Source organism: Chinchilla lanigera, unplaced genomic scaffold (genome assembly GCF_000276665.1).
Source record: "Chinchilla lanigera isolate Chin_1 unplaced genomic scaffold, ChiLan1.0 scaffold00112, whole genome shotgun sequence".
Classification (NCBI taxonomy): Eukaryota; Metazoa; Chordata; class Mammalia; order Rodentia; family Chinchillidae; genus Chinchilla; species Chinchilla lanigera.
Genome location: NW_004955513.1, coordinates 468,354 through 492,273, shown reverse-complemented (window position 1 = coordinate 492,273; position 23,920 = coordinate 468,354). Strand labels below are relative to the sequence as shown.

Below are 23,920 nucleotides of genomic sequence, written 5' to 3'. Positions count from 1 at the left end.
CACTCCCACCATGAATGGAAAACTGGACAAACCCGGGGAACAAATATTTTCCAACATTCAGACCTGTACTTCCTGTGCACTTGAGTCTTGGGTGCCAGCGTCCTCAGGGGTAAAGGAAAAAGCCCCATTCAAGTAGCTGTGGTCTGAATACAGTTTGTCCACGCTAAAACTCATGCTGCAATTTATCACCATTGTGGTGGTGTCATTTACGGGACCTTTAAGAGGTGCTTAGGTCATTAAATAGGATTAATGCCTTTCTTGGAGGACTGGGTTAGTTACCACCAGAGCCAGCTGTGACAATGCCAGGCAGACTGCAGGTTTGATCTTTCTCAGAGCCATTTCTGTTTTTTGGTTTTTTGCTATGAATTGAAACAGTATGTGGCTCTTGTCATGCTCTTGGAGTTTCTAACCTCCAGGACCTTGAACCAAAATAAACTTTTTTTTTTTTTTACATAAATTACCTGGGCTCAGGTATTCTGTCATAGCAACAGAACACAGACTTGGGCCCCAGGAGGGAAAAGTTACTGATGATCTCAGACAGGACCAAGAATTGCTGGAGTTTCCTCTTGTGAGAGGAAAGATCTCTTGCTGAACAGTGTCACTAAGTAGAGACTACAGAAGCACTGTACCACAGAAGCTGAGGTAAATTAGTTCTAGAATAAAGACCAGGACTGCTCTGAAAGGATTTTTTTTTTTTTTCTGGTTGCTTTTTTTTTACGGTACCGGGAATCGAACTCATGACCTCGCACTTGCCAGGCAGGCGCTGTGCCGCTAAGCTAAATCCCCAGCCCCTTTACTTTTTTTTTATTTTTATTTTTTGGGTTTTTTCTCTGAAAGGATTTAAAAACCAAATCTTGAAAAGATCAAGCCAAACTGGGTGTGGTGATGCACACTATGTTCCTAGCACTCAGGAAGCTGAGGCAGGAGGACTGCTGTGAGTTCAAGGCCAGCCCGGGCTACATAGGAGTTCAGAGCTAGCCCAAACTACATGGCAGGACCTGTCTCAAAATTAAAAGGAAAAGAAATGAAAAGATCAAGCTAATCTGCAAATAATTGAACCAACTTCCAAAAACATTCCAAACTTTAAGGGAATACAAAAAACATTTGGCTCTCAACAATGTAAAAAATTTTTTTTCCTTTTGGAGACAGGGTGTCACTAGGTAGCAGGCTGACCTCAAACTTGCCGTGATCCTCTTACCTCAGCCTCATGAGTACTAGATCACAGGCTTGTACCACCGTGCCTGGTTAACAATGTAAAATTTACAATGCCTAGCATCCAATAAAAAATTAAGCATACGAGGCATAGCTGAAACATATGGTGAACATTTAAACCTAAACATTATTACAGTGAGACATATTGCTTTTAATCCCCCTCACTTCAGGCATATCTATCCTACTGCTGCCACTTTCTGAAGCAGTTCTGGAGTCTTGTTTCATGAATGTCTTTAGCTATGCTGTCGTGCTGTTTCAGTGTAGCGGACCAGTTCAGAACATTTCCTTTTCATGGTCATTTTGACTGCGGGGGGAAGCCGGGAGTCACAGAGTGCCAGGCCCAGTGAACACGGTGGATGAGGACAGTGTCACGATGTGAAGAGCCCGCCTTTCCAGTAGATGACACTCGGCAGGTGCATTCAGCAGATTTTTGATCACATCTCATAAGATATTCAGGAAAGCAAACTTTCAGAACTGCTTCAGGAAGCGGCAAGAAAGATGGGAAAACTGTGGGTTTTTTTGGGTTGTTTTTTTTTTTCCTGTCTTTTTGAGACAGGGTCTCGCTATGCTGTTCAGGCTGGCCTTGAGCTCACTTTGTAGCCCAGGCTGGTCTCAAACTCACAATGATCCTCCCGCCTCAGCCTCCCAAGTGCTGGGATTACAGGCATGTGCCACCATGCCCAGCCAAAGGATAATTCTGTTTAAAGCAAGGTGAATTCATGGCAATGTGTCTTTAACTCTAGTACATTATAAAAATTTAAGCATTCACCATATATTTCAATCACATCTTGTATAAAGTAGTAGAAAATATGACTCATTGACAGGAGAAAAATCAGTCAAAAGGAACACACCAAGTGACAGAAAGGGTGGAATTAGCAGGAAGGGACATAGAAGCAGCCATCATAAATATGTTCCATATGTCAGGGATGTAAAGGAAAACACAGGCATAATGTTGAAGCCAGTAGGATATTAAAAGTGACTTCTCTACCAGTAAAGAGTATCTGAGGTCAGTGATGCATGTGGTAAGATTAATGGCAAGCTAGACACTGCAGAAGGAAGGATCAGTAAACTGGAAGACACAGCGTGGATATCACCTAAATGAGGCTCCGAGAACAGACTAAATGAGGTTGGAGGGGAAGCGGGAAAGTTGGTTCAATTATTTGCAGATTAGCTTGATCTTTTCATTTCTTTTTTGCACTCAGGAGGCTGAGGCAGGAAGATTGTGAATTTGAGACCCACCTGGGCTACAAAGTGAGCTCAAGGCCAGCCTGAGCTACATAGCAAGACCCTGTCTCAAAAAAAAAAAAAAAACTTCATGCCAATAAAATTTACAACCTCGATGAAACAGGCAAATCCCAAGAGGAAACAATTTGCATAACTATATGTAAATCAAAGAAACTGATTTATGTATGTATGTTTGGAGACAGGGTCTCACCATGTAGTCCAGGCTGGCCTTGAACTCACTTTGTAGCTGAGCCTGGTTGAAAACTCACAGTGATATTCCTGCCTCAGCCTCTCTGGTGCTGTCATCACAGGTGTGTGCCACAACACCCAGCCTAAATTTATACTTTAAAAGTATCTCACAAAGAAAATCCCAGGCTTGGATGGCTTCACTGTATTTCATAAATACAAAGTATTTATGAAAGAAAAAATACCTAGTGCTCCACCAGCTCTTTCAGAAAATGGTAGGAATGTGCTTCAGGCATTTCTTGGAGGACACTCCAAAAATCAGTCAAAGACATCAGAGGAGAATTAGAGACCCACATCCCACATGAACATAGTCACAATGTTCTTTGATAAATTTTAGCACATCAAATCCAACAATATACAGAAAAGGCAATGGATCATAACAAAAGGCTGCGTGTCCCGAGAACACAAAACTGGTCTAATATTCACACTCAGCAGATGTAGTTCATCAGGTGGACAGAACGCAGGGGGAAAACCGCACGGTCATCTCAAAGGATGTTGGAAATGTGTTTGACAAAATTCAACACCCAATTATGATATCCGAGCAATGAGGAACTCTCAGCAAGCGAGGAACAGAAGTGAATTTCTTTGACTTCAGGCTTATGCAGCTAGCTTCAAACTCAGTGGAGAAAAGCTCAATGTTTTCCACCTAGGAAATAAAATGTCCATTCTCATCACTTTTTTATTTTTTACAACATATGACTGGTATTTCTGGCTTGTACAGTAAGGCAAGAAAAAGAAATACAAGGGATAAACATCTGAAGGGAAGAAGTAAGCTGCCTTTATTTTAAGATTATCTGATCACATATGTAGAAAATAAAAAGGAGTCTTTGAAGTAGCTACCAGAAACAGTGAATGAATGTGTCCAGTTTGAAGAGTCCAGGCCCAACTGTGTATCTATGGACCAGCAATAAACATCAGAAAATTTAATACTCCATTTACATAGCATAAAAATAAAATGATTGAGTCAGCAAACTTAACATAAATGTGGAAGACTTGAACTCTGAAAACTATAAAATACTGCAGACGGAAGTTAAATAAAACCCAATAAATGCTGAGGTATACTATGTTCATAGATTAGAAAACTTGATCATGACATGGTTACCTTCTTCTAGGCGATCTCTTGTTTTAGCGGAACACTGATAAAAATCCTAGCAGACTTTCTGAAGAAATTGGCAATCTGCTCCTAACATTTGTATGGAAAGGAAAAAAGTCTCAGAATTAAAAAAAAAAGACAGTGCCAGGCATGGTGGCACATACCTATAATCCCAGCACACTAGAGGCTGAGGCAGGAGGATTGCTACAATTTCAAGGCTAGCCTGGGCTACAGAGTGAGTTCAAGGCCAGCCTGAAGGACAGCAAGACCCTGTCTCAAAAAGCCGAAGAAACAAAACAAAAAACCAGGAATAAGGTTGGAGGACTTATGCTACCAAATTTCAAGATACCATAAAGCTACACTAATCACGTCAGTGTTCTTGCTGTGAAGATATCCAGTGAAAGCAATGAAACAAAATAGAGTCCAGAAACTGACCCATACTCAGATGATCAATTGATTTTTGACAAGGATGCTAGGGTAATTTAACAGAGAGAAGATAGTTTTTAAATAAATGGCACAGGAAGAGTTAAAGCATCAGTGTAAAAAGTTTAGAAGTATAAAATAAAAAATTAAAAGTCTGAAGTCTGACTTTTAATCACAGCCAACACAAAATGAACTCAAAATAGAGCAAGGGTCTAACTATGCACTCTAAGAAATGTTTTCAGAGAAATAAAAACAGAAAGCATCTAGCACCCAGAGACCTTATTTGTAGAAGTTCTCCAGCAGAAGGAAATGATGAAGGTAGAAACTTTCATCTGTACAACAAAATGAAGAGCATCAGACATGGAAATAGATGGATGAATATAAAATATTCTTGGGCCGGGGATGTAGCTCAGCAGCACAGCACCTGCCTGGCAAGTGCAAGGTCCTGAGTTTAATTCCGAGTACCACAAACAAAAAAATTCTTTTTTTTTTTGGTTTTTCTCCAGTACCGGGAACTGAACTCACGACCTTGCGCTTGCCAGGCAGGCGCTTTTGCCGCTGAGCTAAATCCCCAGCCCCCAAATTCTAATTTTTAATCTCTAAAAAAATAATGTTTAAGGAAAGCAAAAATAATAGAGATGTTTTCTAGATTTTGTTTGTTTTGGTGCTAGGCATGGAACCCAAGACCTTGAACATGCTAAGCACATGTCCTTCTGAGCTACACCCCCAGGCTACAGCATTTCACGGAAGGTAAAAGCACAAAATGAAATGTATGTCCTAGCTGAGTATGGTAGGTAGCCTGTCATCTCAGCACTTAGGAGGCTGAAGCAGGATTGTTGTGAGTTCAAGGTCAGCCTGAACTATAACAGCATGACCCTGTCACCAAAAAAAAAGTGCTTAAGGTTGTACTGTTGTAAGGTTCTTATGTTACATTTCAGGTAACACAATATTCATTGAAGGTAGGCTAGGGGAAGCTAAAGGTGTGTGTCATAAACCCTACAGAAGCCACAAAAAAGGCAAAAATAACCACAGCTAATAAGCCAGGTACTAACAATAGTCAATGAAATCCAATGGAAGGCAAAAAAAAAAAAATTCAGAATGTGGAAGAAATTAAATCTAGAAATGGGAAAAAATAAGTTAGGAAGTATTAAAGTGGTAGAATATTATGTAGCTGTTGAAAATGTTTATGCAGATATATTTTTAATGGTGTAGCTAAGCATTTATGATATGTTAAATTTTTAAACCAGGGTGCAGAGTACATTAAGTAAAAGTATGTGAAATACAGAATATATGTTTATATATTATAAAATATAAAATGTCGGGGCTGAGGATGTAACTCAGTGGTATGTCTCTAGCGTGTATGAGGACTTGGGTTCAACCCCACAAAAAAGTGTTTTATCAATAACTCTAAAAAAATGTTAAGCAGAGAGAAAGATAACTGAAAAGAAACTTACCAAACATAAGCAGTATTTGTAATTGGGTAGTAAAATGATGGGCAAATTATTTCTAGGTTTTATTGTTTTGTTCAGACAAGGTCTCACTATGTAGCCCAGGCTGGCCTCAAACTCGTGGCCATCTTCCTGCCTCAGCCTCCTGAGTGCTGGGATTACAGGAGTGTGTCACCAAGACCAGCTGATTGTTTTTAAGTAGGATGCATCTTATCACCATGGTTAAAGACACAAACACACAAAATTTGGGGGTCAGCCTGGCCAGTGCTCTGTTGCTTGTCAGCTGAGTGGCCTCTGGCAAGTCAATCTGTCTGTAGTACAGTTGCCTGCTCAGTGAGATGATGTGAAGAAAGTATGGGGGAAAGTGTTTGACATACTCAGGGAGTCATTCATTATTACCATAGGCATTGTAAACAGAGGAGCAGAAACTTTAGAAGCAGAACTTCTTTTAAAGGCAACCCCAGTGGATGAAGGCCCTGGTGGGAGCCCGCCAAATTCAGTTTCCAACTCCAAACCAGGTGAGCCCAGAGCAACCGGTGCTCGAGTCTCCCTAGTGAGATGCTTTCGGGTGCGAGGGTAGAATCTCTCTACCAAACCTGTTATGAGAACACCACGTGTCTCAGCGGTTCCAGGACAAGCTGTACCACTGGCTTCTGAGGTACCAGGATTGGCAGGACTGAACACACGACTCTCTTCCCACCCTTCCCAGGCTCCTGGCATCCATGATGCTTGATTGACTTGTCTTCACTTCTGGCCAGAGGTTGAGACCTGGTTTCTGGGAGTGAGGTTCTCATTGGCCTAGCTCAGATCACGTGTCCATCCATGGCCCAATCAGATTTGACTGATTGAGGGGGCAGGGCCACAGTGCAAACATGGCTGCTCTGGGCTCTGGCCTGTGGACTTGCTATGTAGAAATCGCATCTGCTGGGCCTCACAGAACACATGATAGATTCTGTGCCTGCTCTTCTCTTTGCCCAGGATTCTCTTACTGGAGGCTCTCCATCCCCCACAATTTAGGCAGCTTTAAGCCACTCTCATGCCACTTAGCTGTGACACTCAAGTGTGACAGTGCTGGTCCTAGGCACCATATCCAGGAGCCCCTGTGGGCCGTGGGGAAAGGCCCTCCCCAGAGAAATGGCTACAGGCGCTACATTCTCCCAAGCATGTCACCTGACTTCCCTTCTCCGGCACATGTCACATAGCCACTGTTGGCGACAAAATCCCAGGCTGCTGGGCTAGGGTTTGCCCAAGGTGGGCACTTGTGGATTCTGAGCTTTTGCTGGCAGAGAGCGCAGATTCTCCCAGAGGAATGGCTTCTTGGGCACAGGGTGGCCTTCGGCAGCACTTTAACCAGAAAGCACAAAGGTTGGGCTAAGAAAAACACAAATGCGCACACAGACACACACCCCTTCCTCTGGAGACATCCAGAAACAAAAGACTAATGTACCTTTTTTTAATTGTCATTGTGGAGCTCCCCACTGTGGCCACCCCCACCTTCCAATGACCACTTTTGCAGGCTGGGGCGGGGCGGGGCGGGGGGATGACTAGGGAACAAAGCTGGGGCCCGGCAGCCCCACTAGGCTGCCAGGCAGCGGGGAGAACAAGTCACAATTACAAACGATCACAACAATTAGTGCCTGTTCTGGGGAGCTCTGCAGCGTGAGGAGGCCGAGGCGCCCCTTTGTCAGGCGGTCTGTTTGGCGGTGACCTTGCTCTGGAGCCGATGATACTCCTTCAGCCTGGAAACCAGATTCAAAACAAAGAAAAATGTAAATTAACAATAACAACATGCTCTCCGCTCAGTGAATTCAGGCAGGATGGGGTGGTGGGGGCAGCTGTTTGCTAAGACGTGTGCGAAGTTCTCCCTTTCTTCTAGCCCCTCTCCCATCCCTGCCCCTCCTGCCCTCCAATCAGGATAACGTAATTAATTTATCTTCGGGGGAAAACATTGTTCGTCGTTGTTGAAGACAAAGCGTCCGACTAGCAATGGGGGCCCTGAAGAAGCCATTATGAAACGCCGGTGTGTTCAGGCCGTTTGAAAGGGTTTACAGAGTCATAAAACACACACGGGGGAGAGGCGGGGCGGGAGGTGATGCGGAGCGGGCAGCCCAGCGTCCGAGGTGGCTCCAGGAAAACAGACGGGCTCCGGGAGGAGAGATGCAGCTCCGGCAAGGAGGGCGACAGGGCTGACAAACGCAGAGCAGGACAGGAAGGACTTTTCCACTCAGCACCCGGGCCTCCTAGCTGTGTGACCTCGGGCGGGTTATGTCATCGCTCTGGGTGCATTTCCAGGGAGTTGCACATTCGGCAAGAATTAAATCAGGCGACCTAGGAGTGTGCCTGGGAGCCGTTTAGTCTGCGGCAGCTGCTGGTAACGAACGACCTTGCTCGCCCTTGAGCACTCCAGCCCGCCCTGAGAGCACCTGCAGCTGGCCAGCGCGCTCCTCCCATGAGCCAGGCTCGGGACACGTGCTGGGTTCCCACGGCTCCCGTGGGGCTTGTGCTGCACCTGGGAGGCAGGTGCGGTGAACACCCGCCCTCATGGCTCCTGTGGTGGGGAAGGGGCCTGAGGTCCTCTCGCGGAGCCAGGGTCCAAGTAGGTCTGTGACTTCAGACAACGCGTGTCACTTGGGCTGTGGACATCCTCGTGGCCTGGACGGTGCCCAGCTAGACCTCCAGCTCGGGGACAGCGGCATGGAGGCCATTTCCTTGTCTAAGCTGCCCCACAGAGGGGCGAGCAGAGGCCCTGCGGCTGGAGGGGCTGGGCCCGAGTGTCGGGCACGGGCGGTGTCAGGGCTTCTCACCTGAGGGAGTTGATGTTGATGAAACCCGTAGCATCGATGGGCTCGTAATCTCCCTGCACGTTCATGCTGCAGGAGGAGAGCAGAAGCTATTGGCTCAGCCAGGAGGGAGGGAGCCCTGGGCCGGGACAGCGCCCATGGAAACCTGGGCACCTCCCACGTGGCTCCAAGCCCCCGGCCGTACTGCGGCTGTCCGTTCCACTGCTGTCCCATTCTGGGAACTCTGTTCGGGGCCAGGCACCCTGCCAGCGTGGAGGGACCCAGCAGCGCACCAGCAGCCTCGGCCTGGGTTCCGGCTTGCCAGCAGGAGCCCTACAAAACCCTCCTGCGAGCCGCAGAGTGCCACCTGTAAACTGAGGACAGACCCTGAGCTGGCTCTGTCCTCAGGGCCGTGGTGGGCTCAGAGGGAAGCTCTGGGAAGAGCTGGTGACATCCCGTGGCTAGAAGGGGCACAGATTAGGAGCTGACGGCATCGCTTAAGTTGCAGGGCGGCCGCCGGCATTAACAGCAGGACCAGCCCACTGAGTTCTGTCTCCCTGCCTGGGAGCAGTGGGACCCCTCTACCCTTCCATCCCCCAGATCCCAGGGCCTGTGGGTCTTGTGCTTGTCTCTTAGGTGTCCTCCCCGGGCCTCCCCAGCCACAGCGCTCTGTCAGTCTGCAGAGTGGGTCTGCAAGCCAGCTCTGCCACGGTGCTTCTGCAGAGCCCAGGGCAAGTGTGCCGTTTGCCCTGGGATGGCATCTGCTCTCAGCACTGTGAAATCATGTAGCCACGGATGAATGTGTGGCAGCATCACAATGCTGACCTCGTGTATCCACTCATTCACTCGCTCATTCATTTATTTAGGCATTTATTAAGTACTCATGATTGGCCAGGCCAGGCTATGCCTGCTGCAGAGGAAGCAAGAACAGGTAAGAAAGGCGCCTGCTGCCAGACAGACATAAGCAATCAATTACCCACTGCCTTTGTTAATTAAAGCACTCAAGGCACCTCGGTCTCAGAGGCCCCTACTCTTGAGCCTCTGAGAGCGAAGGAGTCCCTCACCACATCTTGCATGAATCATCTCCACGTTTGCAGATCGCCAGGCTCAGAGCAAAGCAGTCTCAAGGTTCTGGGTGACCAGGAGATGGCCTGTCCCCTGGAGAACCCCTCCAGCGATGAGGTTAGGGAGGAGGACAGGGAGCAAGTCCACCACCTCGTGTGACTCTGAGGCTGTGCCTCTCTCTGACTTGTTCCTGGAGGGCTGTGGACTTCTTGCAAGAATAAATGGGGTCTCTGCCTCTGCCCTGCCTGGCTTGGTGACTTGTCCAGGATTTGGGCTCTGCCTCCAACACCGTTCCCTGGGCCTGATCTTGAAGCTGGTGCATGGAACTCTCTGGAAGTCAAATCCATGCTGTCCCCTTGATTCTTCTCATTCCCAGTTCCATCTCGGGGGTTGCCTCCAGGGCTCAGGTGCTGGGGCCACCCAGAGCCAGCTGGACCAGCGCACTCCTTACAGGGAAAAAAGATGCCAGATTTCCTCCTGGCCACCAACCTCAATCCCTTTAACACGCCTTGCTTGGGCCATGGGGCGGAACACACATGTCTCAATGCGACATTCACCCCAGGCACAAACCGTCCCCCAGGCTCTGGAGACCTAGTCCCGCCCTGTCAGAGTCTCCCACCACCCTGACAGGCTCCCTCTGCTCAGCCCCTGGAGGAAGCAGGCGGCTGAGTCCTGTCCCTCTCCTTGTCCAAAATGCACATTTGCCCTTTCACTTTCCTCTCTCCCAAGCCGGAACAAACTCCCATCCCGGTCCCCAAGGCAGGGCCCTTCCAGGCCCTGCAGAGGGGTGCCCCAGGGCATAGACTTGTCCCGCAAGGCTGCAGACAGTTCCAAGGGGTGTTTCTCAGGAAGGAAAAACCTTTTTAAAATTGTGGTTTGGGGTAGGGAGGGGAGGTGGAGAAAGAGTTTACAATGATTTTTTTTTTTTTTTTACCTCCCCTGACGGTCTACAGAAAACCTCTGTGCTTTTATTTTTGCTCATTCGAGTGGCTCTGACCTGCTCTATAATTACGTTACTTTCTACCTACTGTGCCGCGGCATTTCCAGCTCTGCTACCTCTCGCGGCTTCCTCGCTGGTCCCTGTGACGCTGTCACTCAAGGGCTTTCAAGTCAGCGATGTAGAAATCAAAAAGAAAAGGGAAATGGTCGGAGACACAGTGAGAATAAATGCTTCTGCTTTTTTCTCTTTTTTCCCCCTTTCCCTTTTTACTTTATTCATTTAATCTCCCTGAGTGCGACTGTAAGGCTTAATGAAGGGTTGGACAGATTATTAGAGGCTGCTGATTGGGAGGGGGAGGGAAGAAAGAGCCAGAGAGAGAAAGAGAGAAGATAATTTGACATTTACCCCGACTGATCTAAACTGATTCGGTTATATTTATGGCTTATAAAGTGTTTAGAAAGATTGAAGGGGGGTGCAACTCAACAAGGCAAAGAGAAGGGAGAGAAAAAAATAATATTGACTGCCAAACAAAACTCGTACTCTAATTCCCAACTGGCCTCTGGGAGGGGACAGCCGGCCTCAGCCTGAGCTAGGCTGGGGCTGTGGCTGGGGCCCACTCGCGGGGGCGGGGGGCTGCCTGTGCCCCAGGAGTCTGCGCCACCCCTCATGTGGCCAGGTGGTTGTCAAAGGAGACACCTGGCCCTCTGGTGAAGCCACCCTGGTTACGACGCAAACTCAGTGTGGATGATGGCCAGCCTTCTGCTGACCTGGCCCCCTGCTCCGCAGCCGCTTTCCACCAGGACCTTCGAGAGGGACCCCCACCTTGGCTGCCTTCCGGGCTAGTCCTCCTCCTGCCCTAAGCCAGCTCCTCTTGTCCCACGGCCTCAGAGAACATTGCCCTGCCTGTGACCCACCAATGTCATGGACCCGTGTGTCGAACAGCTGACCTGATGGTTCTCCCAGGCTATCTCAAAGGAGATGCATATCCAACATATCTAAACTCAGCTGGGCACGTTGCACACACCCATAATCCCAGCACTCTGGGAGGCTGAGGCAAGAGGATCACAAGTTCAAGTCCAGCCTGGACAACTTAGTAAGACGCTGCCTTAAAATAAAAACTGGCTAAGGATATAGCTCAGTGCAAAGGCTCTGGGTTCAATCCCCAGTATTTCAAAGTAAGATATCTACACCCAAATGCATGATCCTTCCTCAAGAGCATTCCCTTGACTCAGTGGTTGTCCCCCACATGCACACGGCTAATCATCCCCTTCACCCACTTCTGGCAACAACTGCAAACCAGGGTGATCTTGGACCGCCCCTCTCCCTCCACATCCAAGCACGTTCAGTACCCCCTCCTAAAGATCTGTGAGATCTACCTCCTTCTCTCTGGTCCCAGAGCCATCAACCTGGTCTACCCGGTCAGCTCCCACCTCCTTGACTGTTTTTCAGAGCAGCCAGAAGGATCCCCTAAGAACATCTGATCTTGTCCTTTCCTTTATATCCTGGCCTCAGCCACTCACCTGGCCCTATCCTCCTTCCCTCAGGTTCTTACAGTGTCTGGGATGTTCCAGGCTCTTCCCAGGCTCAGAACTTCTGCACACGTGGTATCTCCCTGGAAACACTCTTCCCACTCCACGTTGACAGCTGCTGCTGCTGCTGCTGCAGTTTCAGAGGCAACCGAACACCCTGCAACCCAACTATTATACCCAGCTACTGTAGCCGCGCCTTCCTCACAGCCCAGCGCCACCTTTCCTAACTGCACAAACGTAAGTGCACAAATCCCTTTCTCCCCAGATGGCCTGTTAAGTCCCAGGAGGACTTACGCTATGGTTCTTGTCTCCCTGTGCTGGGCACAGTGCCTGACATGTGCTTAGCACAGGTTGCAGAGAAAGCCAGTTTGACAAGACATTGGACAGGAAGCTCCAGGCCCAGCTATGGGCACCTACCTTACAAGCTCCTCGTTGTAGAGGGACAGGGGGGACTCCCGGCCGAGTATGTACACCTGGCCCTTTAAGACGGACAGCTGCACCTTCCCTTCCACCCGCTCCTGGGACTTGGCTATGCAGTGGCGGACAAATTCACACTCGGGACTGTGCCAGAAACCTGCAGGGAGGAAATGGTCAGGGTGCTGGTGCTGCCAGCCTGGAACCAGACTATGGGGACATGGGGTACAGGAGGGGCACCCCAGGCCTAATGCTGTGATGGCTGGGGTGCAGGCCCGGCCTGTCTTGTTCACTAGGAGCCCTTGGACATTGTTCACTTATCAGTGACAGAGTAGAGGACATGCCCTGGTACCACTGTGTAGTGCCCAGGACAGGTGGCTTAGGCTCAAACAGACCGTGAGCGTGCATGTCCTTCCCTCTCCATGCCTCAGTTTCCCCACCTGTGCAGTGGAGAGTCACAGTACTACTGTACGGGGAGCCCTGCACTGGGCAAGCATCACAGCCAGGGGCTGCTGTGAGTGTGGAACTCAGGGACCCCACTCCACCCCAAATAACTGAACTACCGTCTTCAGCCTGTAAACTTGCAGCTTTTTTACATGCACAGATGGAGGGCCTGCGGTCGGGGAGGTCAGGGGTCACCGCTCAGTCCAGGCTGCCCTGGGCTTGAAGGCAGGCTCGACCCGTGCACGGCCGCTGTCTCCTCCCTGCCCCTGCGGAGGGCGGCCAGGTGGCCCCGGCCAGGTGGGGGAGGGACAGCACTGGCGGGCGTAGGATTTCTCTGAAACAGAGCTGGGAAGGTGAGCCCACCTGGGCAGCTGCGGGGCCAGATGGTGGTGCCCTCCGGCCCTGATAAGATCAGGGTGAGCCCAGGGTCTGGGGCTATTGTCGGAGGCAAGGGGTGGGGGGCGGGAACGGAGGAGGCTGGGTCCTCACTCACCCACCGGTGTCCTGCCGTGTGAATTCACATCCAGGCCCTACCTTGACCTGTGACTCAGTTTCCACATTTGTACAAAAGGACACTGTTACTAATCAATCTCCAGGGACCCAACTCGAGGAACAGGGCGCTGAGCATTCTGCTTTGCGGTTGAAATCCAGCCCTTATTATGGACAGGGAGACAGAGCCCCAGACAGGGACAGAGTCTGTCTAAGGCCACACAGTGAGGCCACGGCGGGGTCCAGGTCCGATGGAGCACTCTGAACTGTAGCCAGGGCCTTTCCAAACACACCACTGGACGCCTGCCGGGCACCACGGGACAACAGCGAGGAACCACTGGGCGCCTGCTGGGGACAACCACACCCCCCAGGGGTCTGTGCTGGGCTTTCTCAGCCGGGACAATTACCCCATCACATTCCCAGGCTGAAAGGCAGGTGGAGATCGAGCTAGAGATAGGGAGGCCAGAGATTGGCGTGGGAGCAGCTGGCCTGGCCTTTATCGCCTGTCCCCAACCCACAGGGGTCTCTGGTTCAAGTTTCTTTTCCCAGGGGACTCAGCCTGGGGAGGGGACTGCAGGCCCCAGGTCTGTGGATGCACTGTGGGCGAGGCCAGGCCTGAGCCAAGGAGGCTCCCCTCCCACATGCCAGCAGGCCATGCCAAGCACACTACACACAGGAGCTCAGGACAGTTCTCTGCAATGTGTACATTATACCCATTTTACTGCAGGAAAAACTGAGGCAAGCGGGAGGAGGTGGACTACACCCCCTAAATGAGATGTCCTTCTGGGGTCCTGAAGCTGGGGTCTTGCCAGAGGCCACCTCTCCTGGAGAGACAGGGTCTCCTGAACCCATCTGGCCAGACCAGAAAACTGGGGAGGGGAGGAGGGAGATCTAGCCAGACCTGGGGCACAGTCACAGAGGCAGGACATACAGGCGAGGGGCTGGGGCAGGTGGAAGGGCTTCCGCATGCCTCAGTCTCCCCATCTGTGTCCTGAGGCTGTGGGGGCTCTGCAGAAGCCAAGGACTGCAGCAGAGTGGTGGGTCTGTACCCCAGGAGCCAGATGGGACCAGGAGGAGGCCTTGGCGTGCTCTGGGCCTGGTGTGCTTTAACTTACAGCAGGGCAAACCGAGGCCCCGGAGGAAACGCACCTGTCTGAGACAGCCAGAAGCAAGGCCCCGCTGGCTGCCTCCTCCCTGGAAGCCATGCTGGCTCTGAGTCACTGCGCTCGCGCTCAGAGCGCTCCGCCACCCTGTGACCTGCTGGGTCCAGAGCAGCGCGCGTCCTGTGTGGGGAGTCACAGCCAACAGCCCCTCTGGCTCCGGGGTGACTGGCTGCTGCCAGAGGCCGGGCCTGACCCTGCGGGCCGGGGCGCGGTTAATATTAGCAGAGCGACCTGGACAAGCCTGGCTCCCCTGCCGCCTCCCCAACGCCTCCACTGGGAGGTTTTGTTTCCTCTAAATCTCCTAATCGCTGTACCTCATTTTGGGATTTAGAGGGCTCGCTGCTGGCCGACAGAGGGGGACTAGATGTGGGCAGTGTGGTGCGGAGGCGCTGTGCCCGCCCCAGATGCCCGGGGCTCCCTGGTCCACCCAGAGCCTCCCCTCAACAGCGGCTCCCCTGGGATCCACTGGAGTAACCAAGAACTTGGCCGCGGAGGCCCCCTGCCAGGGCCCAAAGCTGCAGCAGCTCATCAGCCACAGAACCCGGGGCGAACGGCAGCGTTGGTGGCACAGCGGTTAGCACAGCTGCCTTCCCGGACCCGGGACGACTGTCTCTACTGTCCTGGCCTCAGTTTCCCTGCCTCTGTGCAGCTGAGGTTAGATAACACCCATCAGGTTGGGCGGGCGAGGTGGCGCGTGCCTGCTATCCCAGCACTTGGGAGACTAAGGCAGAAGAACTGGTGCAAGTTCGCGGCCAGCCTGAGCTACACAGCAAGACCCTGGTCTCAAAAAAACAAAAACAAAAAAAACCAACAACTGATAAAACCCATTGGTGCCAGCTTGGGGCTTAGCAGCAGGACAACAGGGGAGGCGGCAGCCGAAGCCACTGTGGCCAAGGAGGCCCCGTGCCTGCCTCCTGCCTGGCCTCCACGCACGGCACGCGCACGCGGCTGGGCCAGGTGCTCCCCGCCACCGCACCCCGTCACGTCTTAATGATGCCCCCACTTCTATAGCCCAAATCCACCTTTCAGTGCTGAAATCCCGCCGAGCCCCGGAGCCTGCAGGAAACAATGGCATTTAAACACCTGTCTGTACCTGGGAGGAGAGGGCCGGCTGGAGGGATAATGTCAGCCAGTCCTCACCGGCCCTCCTGGAAGGCTGGGGTGGGCGAGGTGGGTCTCGGTGCAGGAGGGGGAAGAGGGGAGAGGACGAGGCGTTCCCCACCTCACCTAGACCCTGTCCCAATAGCTGAAGGCGACTGCTCAGTGTGATGCCCCAGACTAGGAACATGCGAACACGACAGACTGGGGCCAGGAAGGCGCTGCCCAGGAACGGCCCATGGTGGATGGCTGAGACTCTGCTGATCCCCGCTCAGCTCTGCCACCGAGGCTTGACGCAGCCATAGGCCGCAGGGACACGACAGTATGGCTGTGTCTAACTACAACTATTTCTGGACACTGAAAAAAAATATCTTTTTACAGTCCTAGGGATTGAACCTAGAGCTTTTGCACTGAACTACATCCCCAGCTCTCTCCCTCTTTGATTTTTAATTTTGAGATAGGGTCTCACTAAGTCACTCAAGTTGCTCATGCTGAGCTGGAACTTGCGATCCTCCTGCCTCAGCCTTCCAGAGTACTGGGATGACAGGCGTGCGCCACTACATCCGGCTGGACCCTGAAATTTGAATTTCATATCATTGTCACATGTCATAAAATAGTTATTTTTTTCCTCTTTCCAACTATCAAAAAATATAAAAAGTATTCTTAGCTCACGGTTGAATAAAACCAGGTGGCAGGCTGGATCCGGCTCAGGGCTGTCACTTAGGGAGTCCTGGAGCAAAGCAAGAAGCTGTCTGCTTGCCAGGATGCTTGGGGACTACACACAGTAAGACACAAGGTCACCCACTCACTGCCACCCAACTCCGTCTGCGAGGCTCAGGCCCGAGGCCACCCCAGAGGGCTCCCAGTCAGCATCGACCGGCCGAGCTCAGACTGGGGCTGAGCGCCCGTCAAGGAACCTGTCCCTCGAGCACTTCAGAGTGGCTCCAGTTCTGCACGGGGACAGGCCAGTTTGAACTCGGACTCACACTCCGTGAGGCCACTTCCGACTCTGTTCGCCTCAACAAATCCCCCCTCCTCTGAGCCTCAGTTTTCTTATGTGTAAAAGGAGCTGGAGGCTTCCAGGGAGACTTGTGAGGACCGCTGGGATATCACACGTCCCACACGGTGGTACCTAGCACCTGCCACATGCAGAATATGGGGCCGGCTGCCCTAGGGACAGTGTGCAATGCTCCTGGCCTTGCTGCCACAAGGTGGAGCAGCCCCGGGGGGCAGGGACCCCTCTGCACGCTTGGCAGGGGGCCTGGCCTCCCCCCACAACGCCTGCCGCCCTGGGCCCTCCCTGAGCTGAGGTAGGTGGCGCAGGGCAGGTCGGGCAGGGCGGGCCAGGCGGGGACCGGGCACCCACCGGTGTAGACCAGCTCGGCGAATTTCAGGCCCAGGCCCTGTTTGATTTTGCGCACTTCCCGATCCATGGTGAAGGCCTCGATGTCTAAATGAGCGTGGTAGAGGATGGTCCCCGCTGGGGTCTCGTAGATACCTAGCCATTTTTCCAGGCAGGGGGAAAAGGAGAAAAAAGAGAGAAACGCATGAAACCCAAACTGTCAGCAAATGAAAAAAAAAATAATAATGACTCATCTGACAGGAGACGAGCCGGTGGGACCCATTCACTCCCAGCTTGCTGCAAAACGCGGCTGTCATTACGCTCATGCTGGGGCCACGACAGTCCACTCTGCGGCTTGTGGAGAAAATGTCTAGATGCCCCGCTTTGAAGAGGCCCTCAGACGCTGGAAAATGACAGGGTTTCCGAGGGGCGCCCCCCTCCTTCCTGATGCCTGCCCACTGGCCCGCGGCTGAAAACCTGTAATTAAACCAACTACGGCAGCGCCCAGGGCCCCAAATATCCCTTCCTCCCTTCCACTAGGGAGCTGGGGAGGGGGCACTGTACACACACACACACACACACACACACACACATGCACGCACACACACGCACGCACGCACACACGCACGCACGCACACACGCAGGCCACCTTCAGCCAGCAGCTCCCAGGCAACCATGTCTCTCCAGAGACTGCAAGTGGCCTGGCGCTCGAGTGACCATCTGGGCTGGCCCCACTGTACAGATGGGGAAACTGAGACCGAGAGGAAATGGCTTGCGAGAGGGAGCACTGGGAGCTGACTGCAGGCCCCAGGGTCCCCGCTCAGTGTTGTCTGCTTCCCTGTGGGTCACCTGGCCACAGAAGTCCAAACCCAGGAAGTCAGGGGACAGGGACTTGCTTAGGTCCTTTCCATCAACACACCCTGCTCTCCATTTACAAAACGACCTGCTCAGACCGAGCAGGCACTGAAGGGGCCTGGGCTGAGCCGGGTTCCGGAGGAACGTCCCCTGCACAGTGCCGCACTACACAGACACACCAAGGCCAGGAGTGTGCACGCCTGCCCGGCCCCGGCTCCTTGGCCCTGCAGCGTGGCCCTGCAGCGGGCAAATGTGTCCCATGTCCTGTGTCCCGACGGGGGATGGGCAATAGCTGCCGAATGCCCATAGACCCTCCCCTGGAAGGTTCCTTTCCCCTAATACGATGGATTGCAAGAGGAAGTTTCCAGCTGTCTGAAATTACCACCGTTATTTTTCCAGGCTGGTTGCTTTAAAATAAAATAAAATAAAATAAAATAAAACAAAAACCCAGGATGCACGTACACACCCACGTTCACAGCAGCACACAGGAGCCGAAAGAGAAAGGAGCCTAAGCCACAGCCAGAGGAACGGAGAAGCAAACCGTGGCCCACCCACGCTCAGCCTGGGAAGAGAAGCGTGTTAGGACACTGCTCCCGCACGGAGAGTCTGGGGCACCTTGTGCTCAGCGAAGAAAGCCAGCCACGAAGGGCACATGCGCCGGGTTCTGGAGTAGGCAGTCATAGAGACAGAGGGCAGAACAGGGGCTGCCAGCCAGGGCCCAAGGGTGCAGAGTTTCAGCGGTACAAGAGCAAAAGTTCTGTAGCTGGGTGGCACGACGGCTGTACAGCCACAGGCATGAATGCAGTGCCCCCAAGCTACACGCATTCAAACCCTGACAACGGTCCGTCCCGTGTCCTGTGTACTTTGCTACAGTTCATACAGTGCTCTACAAAGTAAACCAAACCAAGCAGCTCGGCGTGGTGGCACACACCTGTAATCCCAGCATTCGGGAGGCTGAGGCAGGAGGATCACTGCAAGTTCAAGACCAGCCTGGGCTACAAAGGGAGCTCAAGGCCAGCCTGAACTGCATAGGGAGAACCTGTCTCAAAAACAAAAGAAAAAAAAAATACATAAAAGTAAACCAAACCACGAGGGAGAAGGTTCTGAACTCTGGAGCCGGGCGGCGGGTACACGGAGAAGGCAGTCTGATGAGATCTTCCTGTCACTAACTAGATGTCTCCTCCTCTGAGCACCCTGCTGGGATCTGGTCTTCAAGTCTGGGCATCTCAGAAATGAAAAGCCCTTACTGATTATGGGCCATGTTTTCCTAGCTTAGCTGCACTTGGGCAAAAGCCAAGCATCCTGAAATGATGGCCAGGGGAGCAGAGGACCCTCTGTAAACCCTGGGCTCGAGGAGCAGTCTTTAGGTTGCTGAATGATCCAATGCACCAATTTTACAGATGAGAAGACTGAGGCCCCAGAAGGGTAGTGACTTGCTCAAGGTCACCTGGCCAACCACAAGGGGGACAAGACCAGCATCTCGGTCCTGTCTTGGCCCAGACCACCTCTAAGGGCCTTTGGCAAGCAACCCTATACTCTGTGGCACACAAAAAAATCACTCAAGTCCGAGGTTTCAGTGACATGTGCCCCCAGGTACCAGGTATTGACATGATCACCACTGCCATGAAGAAGCCCAGCCCATTCCATGGATGGGGGCCACAGCTCCCAGGCAGCTTCTGTGTGTAGACACAGTTCCCACCATCCACATCCACCGCAGCTCAGAGCCTGGGGACAGACAGGGGGGCGAGTGGGCGGGTGGGAAACACTGCTGCCCACAGCCTGGGACAGGGGACACAGGGACTCAGCACAGAATTCAGGGTCACTCTTCTGTGGGGACAGAGCGCTTCCACGTTCTGATGGCCTCAAGCCATTAAGAAAGGGCTGCTGGTCCTGCAGTCTGTTTAGAAAGACAGGCACATAGCCTGTCATCCCAGCACTCTGGGAGGTCAAGGCAGGAAGACTGCAAGTTTGAGCCCAGCTGGAGCAATTTATTAAGAACCCACTCTCAAAATAAAAATTAAAAAAATATCTGGGGATGTAGCTCAATGCAAAGGCCCTGGGCTCAATCTCCGTGACCACGAAAGAAAGGACGAAAAGCACACAAGGGAAGAACATTTGGAAGTATTTGCCTGCATGGAAAGGTCCCTAGGCAAGCTTTCAACTACCTTAGAAACTTTGTTGCCCAGAATAAACCGTTTCCCTGTGAGCCAGTGCAAGCAGGGCGCCCTCCTAGGCTGGTTGATCTCCTCCAGGCACAAACTCGGAACTCAGCTCTGAGGGTTAGAAACAGCCCCTGAGAGATTTCATGCTGCAGACCTCACAAAACCCTGCAGAAACCTGCGCCACCCTCTCACGCTGGCCGAGAGGTAGAAGGGGACCCTCCCTGCAGGCCCAGGGCAGAGCCCCTGCATCAATTCTGGGGCTCCCGGGCCACCCTCAGTGCCTCTCTCTTCGGTCACTTGTGAGCTGCAGACCTGCTGTGTTCACAGGGCTGGGACCGCAGCCGCAAGTCCCACAGAGAGCCCCGCGTGGCTTCGTGGGACCTTCACCTTCAGCCCCTGTCTGAGTGAGCCCCAGGCCGCAGCCTGTCCGGAGAACAAGGCTGCACCTTTCTACTTCTCCGGCCTGCAAACTTCCTGAGAGCTACCTGCAAGAGGAGCACCTACATGCCGTCCCAGCAAGCTGTGCGTGCTGATGGTCCTGTAGGGACGGGTCCCTGTCCAGCGAGGGGGGACACAGGTGACCAGAGCCACGACCTACCTGGAGCTCACCAGCCACTAGCCCATCACAGATGTCCCTTAGGAAGCAGAGGCCGGCGCCACCAGGAGCAAAGAGCGCCCACGGCACGGGGTGGTGGCGTGGTGGTGGCAGTGGCAGAGCTCCCTGGTCCTCAGACTGCCTGTCCCGTCCCCTCTGAGGCACCTGCAGGAGGGTCACAGGCCGGGGCAACGCCGCAGCCGCAGCCGTGGAACACGCCGGAGCCGTTACCGCCCCTGCACCTTTTCCGAGGAGGTGTTAAAGTTAATTGCGACTGATCAGAGGGGTTAGGTTGCTGCGGCCTTGTGGGTGCGGGTGAGCATGGGGGTGCGTCTTAAAGCTCTCCCCTCTCTCCGCAGGGGTAGGGGGTATGGATGATTTCTGTATATTTCTTCTGGGGAAAAAAAATGACTTTAAAAAAAATTGGTGACAGAAACCTGATGCTTAAAGACTGGATTTGGGGCTTTTGACAGTTGGCATACAAACCACTGCGCAAAAAGGAGGCGACAGTGACAGCTGCACCTCCACGCTGCCGTGGAAGAGACAACAGACGTCTTCCGAGTGACACGCACAGTGGCTCCAAGTGTCTATTTTCATCTCCCCGTGTTTACAGGAAAAGACAGAGGTGTCAGCAGTGCTCTGCGGAGCAGCTTCAATCACACCGTAATTACGCCAGCCAGGGCGGGAGGACGAGGAGCCGGGCGGGCAGGCGGGCGGGCGGGGGACGGTGGACCAAGGTGGGGACCGCACAGCTGCTGCGGCTTCTTCTCATCCGTTCTCAGGGCTGCCAGCTTAGCCTGGCTGGAGCGATGCGGGAGAACTGAGGGGGATCTGCCAAGCCCGCGGGGGTCGGGGCAGGGGTCAGGGCACCTGGACCACAGGAAGGGATTTGAAAAGGATGGGAGGAGGGAGGCTGGCCAGAGCCCAAGAGCTCTCCTCTTGGGTACCAGGGCCAGAGGTGGTTGCTATGGTGACGGGAGGCAAGTCAGGGTGATGCTCCAGGCATCCCGTGCCCCTGGTGCCCAGTAGGGCCCGCCCCAGATGTCAGGGAAGATCTCTGAGGCTGGCCACGCCGGGCCTCTGCTCACTGGGCTCCCTCCCTCCGCTATCCTTCAGAAAAGTTCTCCCTGAGCAGAGGAGAGGCCGGAGAGGGACGCAGGCAAGGTGGGCAGGCAGGTGGGGGAAGCGAGTGGAGGAAGAAGAAGGAAGTGAGACGGAAGGGATGGTGGAAGCGAGGTGGGGCCGGGTGGAGGGGGAGAAGGGAGCAGGTGCCCTCGGAGGGCCAGGAGAGAGGCTGGAGGGGGTGGAGCGTGCAGGGTGCAGCCAAGGCCACAGCAGACAGAGGTGAGGCTGGGCGGGGCGGGGCCAGGAGCAGAGGAGGCCCGGCTGGCTCCTTCCTCTCTCCTCCTGCCTGCCCGCCCGCCCCCCTCCTCCCCACTGATTTCATTTACTTCACTTAAATTAGCCCCCCTCCAGAGTTAAAAAGATAATGTGGTAATGACGATGTGAACAGCCACAATACAGCGAAAGCCCTCCATCTGCAGCCTCCCCAGCCCTCTGTCCCTGACCCCACGGCCCTGAGAGCGCCTGCTGACCAGGCCACCCCAGGCCCAGCCTTCTAGCATCGCCCAGCCCCCTCCCCGGAAAAAAAAAAAAAAACCAAGCCCTTAACGAATTTCAATTACAAGGTTTGTAAAATCAATACAAATGACGTTTTCCCCGGGTACACCGAGGCACGGACTATAGCATCTCCTGCGCTACCCCCCAGGCCACAGATCAACAGTTTCTCCCATGACTCCATGTAATGAACACCTCGTCACGGGGAGTCCACACCACCCTCATTCATTTACCCCTTCTTGCTTGCTTACAATACTTATGGCGGAGAAATGAAAACAGGGTACACCCTAAAAGTACCAAGCAAGGAACGAGGCAAGTGGAACTTTGGGGCGATGGGGGAGCCTGGTTCTTCCTCCAAAGGCTGGAATCTCAGAGAGGGACAGCAACTTGCCTAAGGTCACACAGAAAATCCTTGGAGTCAGAATCCTGACTTCCTTCCCCAGAGAGTTGCAGAGCTCTCAGATTAAATTTTGTGCTTTGGTCACCCCTCTCCCTAGAGGTTTGGACACAGCAGCCAGGCAGAGCGAGGTTGGTGTGCGCCTCAGAGAACTTTTCCTGTGTGTGTGGTAGGAAGCCAAGGGGGTGGGACAAACTATTACTGATCTCATGGCTGTCCAAGAGGATGATGCCCTCCACCCAGTTCTGGATAAAGGAGCTGAGCCCCCCACCAAGCACAGCACCTCAGGCCATTTCACAGGTAGAGTAGTTGAGGCTCCAGTCTGACACCAAAGCCAGGACCCTCAACACCAGCTCTTCCTTGGGCCTCCCCCGGGCCTCCAAGGGTGCAGCCCCCACCAGGACACCTAGGGCACCTCCTGCCCTTTCCCACTCCCAGATGCCTATTCCACACTGAGCCAGTGGAAGCCTCCTCCCCCACGATGGCCTCCCAGAATGGCACCATCCCTCCTTCATCACCACCTCAACTGCCTCTCACAGTGACCTCAGGCCAGTCCTTATCTTCCCAGCACCCTGCCCACAGGCAGCAACCCTCATCAGCTCACCCTACACCGGCCCGCAGCACTGAGCTGCCCCTGCAGCCAACAGGATAGTACAGCAATCGGTTAGTAATGCCTGCCACAGGCACGGGAAGGGCATGATGTGCAGTACTGTACTAGACACCACTGAACCCCAGTGGCCACCCCCAGAAGGGGACCGGCTGCTGTTTACCAAGTACCACTACTGCACCTGTTCCTGCTGTTATCTGGTAATTTGAACCTGGGTCTGTGTGTCTTCAGAGCCCAAGCTCCTAGGCCACTTCCCCACGCCTTCCTGGGCAGGGGCACTAGCCTTGGTCCTGCCATGGAGGGGCCTGGGGTTTAGAGTGAGCCCTCTCTCTTCCCAGGGCCTTGGTTTCCCCTCTGTATGATGAGGTGCTGGTCTCTGGCTCCCCAAGGTCCTGCCCGGCTCTGCCTTGGAGGATGCCCATTGTGCCGGCTCCCAAGGGCAGGTGGAGACAAAGCGACATTTAATCAGATGTTACATAGGTAAGAGACAAAGTAAGGCAGCATAAAAGGCGACAGCTAATTAGCAGCATTGTTCTGCACAAGGCCTTCTCAAGAGAGTTTCAATTAGGTTCTTTCTCCTGGATAGTACCCGAGGGGAGGGGAGAGCCCCAGGAAAGAGGGGAAGTGGCTTCCTCCTCCTTCACACCTTCAGAAGAAAATCAAACAGTTAGAGCCAGACTGCTCCAACCCCCAGCTCCAGGCTCACTATGGTGCACTTGGGGAAACCGAGCCCTGGAGATGCCTCGCCCAGGGTCCCAGGTAAGGCAGGGCACACCT

General features: G+C 53.1%; 1 protein-coding gene across 1 annotated transcript in view; it reads right to left on the bottom strand.

Moving 5' to 3' along the window:
- Window positions 1-7,083: 7,083 nt before the first annotated feature.
- Ass1 (argininosuccinate synthase 1) overlaps window positions 7,084-23,920 on the bottom strand; it is a 41,819-nt gene continuing 24,982 nt past the window's right edge. Inside the window, exons 13-16 of the mRNA XM_005408343.2 lie at window positions 16,935-17,066; window positions 12,378-12,534; window positions 8,451-8,516; window positions 7,084-7,385 (exon numbers count right to left, since the gene is read on the bottom strand). Of these exons, the coding sequence (XP_005408400.1) occupies window positions 7,331-7,385; window positions 8,451-8,516; window positions 12,378-12,534; window positions 16,935-17,066 (410 nt within the window). The 3' untranslated portion in view covers window positions 7,084-7,330. The remainder of the gene's footprint in view (window positions 7,386-8,450; window positions 8,517-12,377; window positions 12,535-16,934; window positions 17,067-23,920) is intronic.